This window comes from Spea bombifrons, chromosome 3 (assembly GCF_027358695.1).
Source record: "Spea bombifrons isolate aSpeBom1 chromosome 3, aSpeBom1.2.pri, whole genome shotgun sequence".
Taxonomy (NCBI): Eukaryota; Metazoa; Chordata; class Amphibia; order Anura; family Pelobatidae; genus Spea; species Spea bombifrons.
The window spans coordinates 55,277,888-55,283,779 of NC_071089.1; the positions used below are offsets into that span (position 1 = coordinate 55,277,888).

At 33.3% G+C, this 5,892-nt stretch overlaps 1 protein-coding gene across 1 annotated transcript; it reads left to right on the forward strand.

The window, feature by feature from the left end:
* The first annotated feature begins 268 nt into the window (after positions 1 to 268).
* LOC128483961 (protein unc-93 homolog A-like) lies at positions 269 to 4,506 on the forward strand. Its single transcript, XM_053460282.1, has 8 exons — positions 269 to 358; positions 974 to 1,155; positions 2,122 to 2,351; positions 2,627 to 2,761; positions 2,885 to 3,096; positions 3,422 to 3,557; positions 3,890 to 4,021; positions 4,262 to 4,506. Exons 1-8 carry the CDS (start codon positions 269 to 271, stop codon positions 4,504 to 4,506), a joined length of 1,362 nt encoding a protein of 453 aa, XP_053316257.1.
* The last annotated feature ends 1,386 nt before the right edge of the window (positions 4,507 to 5,892 follow it).

Here is a 5,892-nt window from a genome sequence, read left to right on the forward strand (position 1 = left end):
CCTCTAAGTAAACCAAATTGACCTGCGTCAAAACATTCTAAGCTTATCATATCTTATTGGCAGGGGCAGTAAGTATCATTTTTACAATTTTTTTATATATATTCTATAAACATAACATTATTTAGAAATGTGCAAGTATCCACAGTTATGTTTCTTGCAATATAAACATGTTAACAGCATAATATTCATAATTTTCGGCCTGTTTGATTTCAGAACTATTTTTTCGTCAGCTGAGTTTCATTAATAAAAAAAAAACACCCAAAAAAATATGGCACTAACATCCATCAAAAACATTCTTGTTCTTTCATTTGGAGTTTTGGTTTTGTACATAGCCTACACTGGACTTATGACATTACAGGTAATTTGAAAAGTATAATTTAAGTCACTCATGGAAATATAGTTTGACATAAAAAATAGTCGTCAATTATTTTATATTTGCTAAAGGATTGAGGGGAAAAGAAAGGAGGGGCTGGATGCAAGTAAAATGCCAGTAAAAATGCTATTCCCCCCAGATTTTTAGAGGTTCTTATGCCAATGCCAACAGGTTTAAAAAAATCGAGCACATAGCTATGCCATCTCCATACACAATTATTGGCAGTAGGATGGGTCATACTGAATCGGTCAGTGACTTTAAACGTGGCACTGTCATAGGATTCCACCTTTACCACAATTGAGTTCCTGAAATGTCTGCCCTGCTAGGTTTGCCCTGGTCCACTTTAAGTGCTATAATTGCGAAGTGGAAAGATCTAGTAGTAAAACAGATCTGCAATGAAATGGTAGATCACACACGCACACTGACAGAGTGCACATATGCACATACACACAGTATTTACATCAATCACATATGCTGAAGCAAACAGTTATAGCAATCTAAGTATACTAGAGGATTCAGCTACTGACCTGATGATGCACTGCAGCCTCTACATAATAGATCACTGGTGTAATAACACTTTGCTGTTTCTTGTCAACACAGAGCAGTCTGAACCATGATGAAGGCCTTGGTGTTATATCTTTAAGTGTAATGTATGGATCTCTCACTTTATCGTCAATGTTCTTACCTGCAATCCTTATGAAAAAATTGGGCTGCAAATGGACCATTGCAGCATCGATGGTGTGCTATATCCCCTTTACTCTTGGCAACTTCTACCCAAGCTGGTAAATAAAATCTTTAACAAGAATTGTGTTAGACAGTAAGGGTGTGTAATAGTTAGCATGATGCATGGCATTGTTATTAATTAAGACAAATAAGGCATTGTCTGAATTCATTTCAATACATCAATAACATTGTTGATTAACAATAAAATCTAATAACACTAAAATCTAAAAATGCTAGATGAAAATTGAAAAACAAATTCTGCACACTCTTTGGAATTTTGCATTCTCTTTATAATGGAAAAAAATATTAATATTCAGCAACACCCCACAAATACAGGAATAATCTATGTTCATGGGTTTTAAAACAAAATTCATTTATTTATGCAGTACACAGTTTCTTTGACAGCAAACAGATTTTTTTTAAAGTGTTTTTACTTGCTATTATCACTGGAACGGGTAATAGATATTTGGAGACTATTATAGTTTTTTTCCAAAACAATATAGTTTTGAGTTACTTAAATGTTAAGCAAAATGTCAAATGTTATATTTTAAAGGTTAAAATGTAAATGTTTTAAACATTTTTTTCCTTTTTCCATCTTTGTCATGAAGATACGATTACGCTCAGTTGAAAGAATATACTATCTAGAGGTCATAGCAACCACATTTTTCCAAGTGTTACAGTATATAATAAAGGGAGTAAAGGGTTAAATATTTGAACATTCATAGAACAAAGAAATAGTGGTTTGTGTTTCTTTAGTATTGCTTTATCTGACCTGAAAAGAAACAGTGGTTATTTTAATATTTACCATGCTGGGATTAATTGTATACATGTGTAATAGCATGATTAGGGTTAATTGTTTGATTCATTCAGACAAACTAGAATTGAAACTAGGTCCAATAATTATTTGTGAAATAATAATAATGGTTCCCAAGTCAAACACAGAGCATTTTGATTTATAAGGAAGTGAGTGACAGAGAGGTTCCATATTTCCTTATATGCATCATCTAACTCACTTTGATTTGCAGGCCAACAATGATTCCAACGTCAATACTTCTTGGAATAGGAAGTGGACCGCTATGGGCAGCAAAGAGTGCCTATATCACAGCTATTGGAAGCAAATACGCTGAGCTGACAGGAAAAGCTGCCAAAGATGTCGTTAATCAGTATTTTGGGATATTTTTTTTTATTTGTCAGACCGGTCGAATATGGGGCAACCTTGTTTCATCCTTAATTTTATATAATACACCTAATGCAGGTATGTTTTCCCTATATACACATATAACCTTTTTTCAAGCAAAAGGTATTTTTATTTTTACTAACAACAGATTCTATTTGATATGATTTTTATTTTTGAAATAAATTCAAAATACTAATATTTTAATATTCTAAAGGATAGAATAGGGATAGGATGATAGAAGCTGTTGTTAAGCAACAGCTATTTAAAGGGCTAAAACAATTTTAGTATCAGGCAATATCAAATATATTGATGACTATTTGGTCCAATTCAATTGCTCTTAACTATTTTCACAGATGATTCACTGGATGCTTTGAATCATTCTATTTGTGGAGCTGGACATTGTACAACGGATTCACTTATATCTGAAAATACCACAGGTCCAAGCCCATCAAAGACTCTGTTGTATACTCTTCTTGGGGCTTACACAGGTATTGATACGGTTTATCTCATCAAACTGCAAATATACCGTATATTTGTGTGCTAGACTCAATGTCTATGACTAAAATGTAAAATAAACTACAATAATTTTACATTGGGAATTTTTTTTGTAGGTTGTGGAATTATTGCCGTTTGTTTGATTTCAATATTTCTTGATAAAATCAGTTCAAAGAACGAGGAAATTGTAGAAGAGAACACAGAGTCCACCTGTTCAATGTTTTTTGCAACTTTTAAGCAACTTACAGATAAGCGCCAGTGCCTACTTATCCCTCTCACCATATTTATTGGATTGGAACAGGGATTCATTACAGGGGACTACACTCGTGTAAGTCTTACACCCCTATACATGCTATACATGTGTTTTTTTGTGGATTCTTGTCTAGCATGTTGTTTCTCTTGTGATATGATATTTTTACATTATGTTTTCTAATGTAGCTTTTTAATACTACGTTGTGGAAAATAAGAGTTCTTTAGAAAAATTTTTGCTGAATCATAATTGTTCTGGCAATATTTATATGACACTGTAATTTAAGCCTAAACCTATGTAATCTATACTCTATACAACATATATAATATATAACCTATACAAACATACATATTTAAATAATAAACAGAACTATTGTGGACATAAAACGTTTTTTTCTTTGTAGGACTATGTGACCTGTGCCATTGGCATCAGAATGGTGGGATTTGCAATTGTTTGTTTTGGAGTACCTAACGCAATATGCGCAGCTTTGTTTGGAAATCTTGCAGAATACACTGGTCACTTTTTTCTCTTAACACTAGGTACGTATTACAAGGAAAACATATATCCAAACATAATTTAGTGATTTATCTTCATGTTCAGTGTGATTTCTACAACTAGAAATACACATTAACTCCTATATGTATGTGTTATATATCAGAGCAATCACATTATTAAATGTTTTGAATGACATATACTGGATATTTCTTTCTATAACTGCATGCAATTTCTACATTGCAATAGGGAAGATATTGTATGATATTTTTAGCTACATTAAAAATAAATAATAAAGAACATTCATAATATTAAAATGAAGGGTGAATTGTAACATTATTTGGTGTTAATGTAAAGTGTCATTTTGTGTTGTATACAGGTGCTCTCATACATATTGGTTGCATTGTTGGACTTTTGTTGTGGATACCAAATGCAGAGCAAATGTTTCTGTACTTTGTCTTCCCTGGTGTTTGGGGAGTTGCTGATGCTGTTTGGCAAACCCAGATCAGCTGTAAGTATTCAAATAATGCAGTATGCTGGGTTTATGGTATCTCTACTTTCTCAGAAGCTCGTCTCCTGATTTTGACTCTGTCAAAGGGTTCTGCATGCCCCAATTCAAAAAAGGGACTTAAAATATTGCACATTTCCTTTTTGTGTTGTGTCATGAGTTTTCAATTTATTTTATATATATATATATATATATATATATATATATATATATATATATATATATATACTTTTTTCATTGCAGCTTTATATGGGATTTTGTTTGAGAAAAACAAAGAGGCTGCCTTCGCCAACTTCTGTCTCTGGGAATCAGTTGGCTTTGTGATTGCCTTTGGATATAGCAGCTTCTTATGTGTATATGTGAAACTCTACATACTCCTGTGTGTGGTTGTCCTAGGCATTATTATGTATGCTGTTGTTGAATACATGGAATATGTGAAAATAGCAGTCAAGGAGCAGCTAAAGATGACTCACACTCCGGCAGCCTAGATAACAAAAGAAGTCTTAAGTATCTTGTATATATATATATATATATGTATTGTATTTATTATTTATTTAATACCTCTGCTATGCAGGAATAAATAGATATTGCTTTGTTCCTTAGGACAAGGAATTTATTCAAAAACTGTGAAACAATAAAGTTATGGATATCACAAAACATGTTTTTTTGTTCATAAGTACATTAAATTGTTCTGAAGCAACAACATATATTCTTTTTATAATATTTGATTTCTAGGTTGTAAACTATACATTACATAAGGGGAGTTTTTTATTGGAATTATTCTAAAAGATATGTTCACCAAGGTCCATAGAATAGGATACAGTTTTCAAAGCTATTTTGCTATGATTTGACCTTTATATTCCTCAGACAAGCACGGTTGAAATATTTTGCTAGTGCTTGAAAGATACCTCATAATGTCTGATTAATGATGTATGATATTGTTCAGGCAACATTTCAAAGTTACATCTTTTCATACATTAGTAACTGTTTTCTTTTGAATATTCTGTTCCGTTAATCTAACTTGATGAATAATAAAATGAATTCATTTAATTCAGTAAATGTGGTTTGTTTTGTATATTCTAAACTATACCTTTTATAATACAACACTGAAACATTAATTTATCTCTTCTCCCACACCTGAGTATTGATAAACCTCTAATAATATTCAGTAGTTTTTCCAGAAATCATTTTTAAAGAAGAACTCCCATGGAGTGTTGTATAAAGTAAAGTTACAGGGCCTGCCCAAGATACAGTGCTGCTTTGGTCCAAGAAAAAAATGCTGCCCCTTCATCTGAAAAACCACACCTGCCAAACAATGCACACATAAACTCATGCTAATACACTCATCCAGAGACTCACACTAACATGCACCCACACACACTAAGCGAGACACGGTAACATACCCAGACAAACTAATATATCCAGAAAAACAAGGAGACAAACACTAACATACCCAGACACACACTAACATACCCTGGCAAACTCACACATGCAGACACACCCACACTAAACTAGCCAAACCACACAGACACATATGAAAAAACACAAACTAGCATACCCACACGCACAGTCACCACACTAACACACCCACACACAGTCACCGTACCAATATACCCAGAAACACTCTAACAAACCCAGACACACATAGTCAGTACACTAAGATATACAGATACATACATTTAGACCTACACAGTAACCACACTGGCATAACCAGACACACACAGTCACCATACTAGCATAACCAGACCCATACAATTACCACACTAACATAACCAGTCACATACAGTCACTACACTTAAATACCCCCACACACACAGTAACTACACTAACATACCCAGACACACACAGTCACAGCAGGGCCGGCCCTATAATGG

What these genes read in the sequence shown, in the direction of transcription:
- LOC128483961 (XM_053460282.1), top strand. Translation starts at nt 269, where the DNA reads ATGGCACTAACATCCATCAAAAACATTCTTGTTCTTTCATTTGGAGTT. An exon ending in CTGGACTTATGACATTACAG is followed by an intron (nt 359 to 973) that starts GTAATTTGAAAA and finishes TTGTCAACACAG; the next exon opens with AGCAGTCTGAACCATGATGA. An exon ending in ATATAATACACCTAATGCAG is followed by an intron (nt 2,352 to 2,626) that starts GTATGTTTTCCC and finishes CTATTTTCACAG; the next exon opens with ATGATTCACTGGATGCTTTG.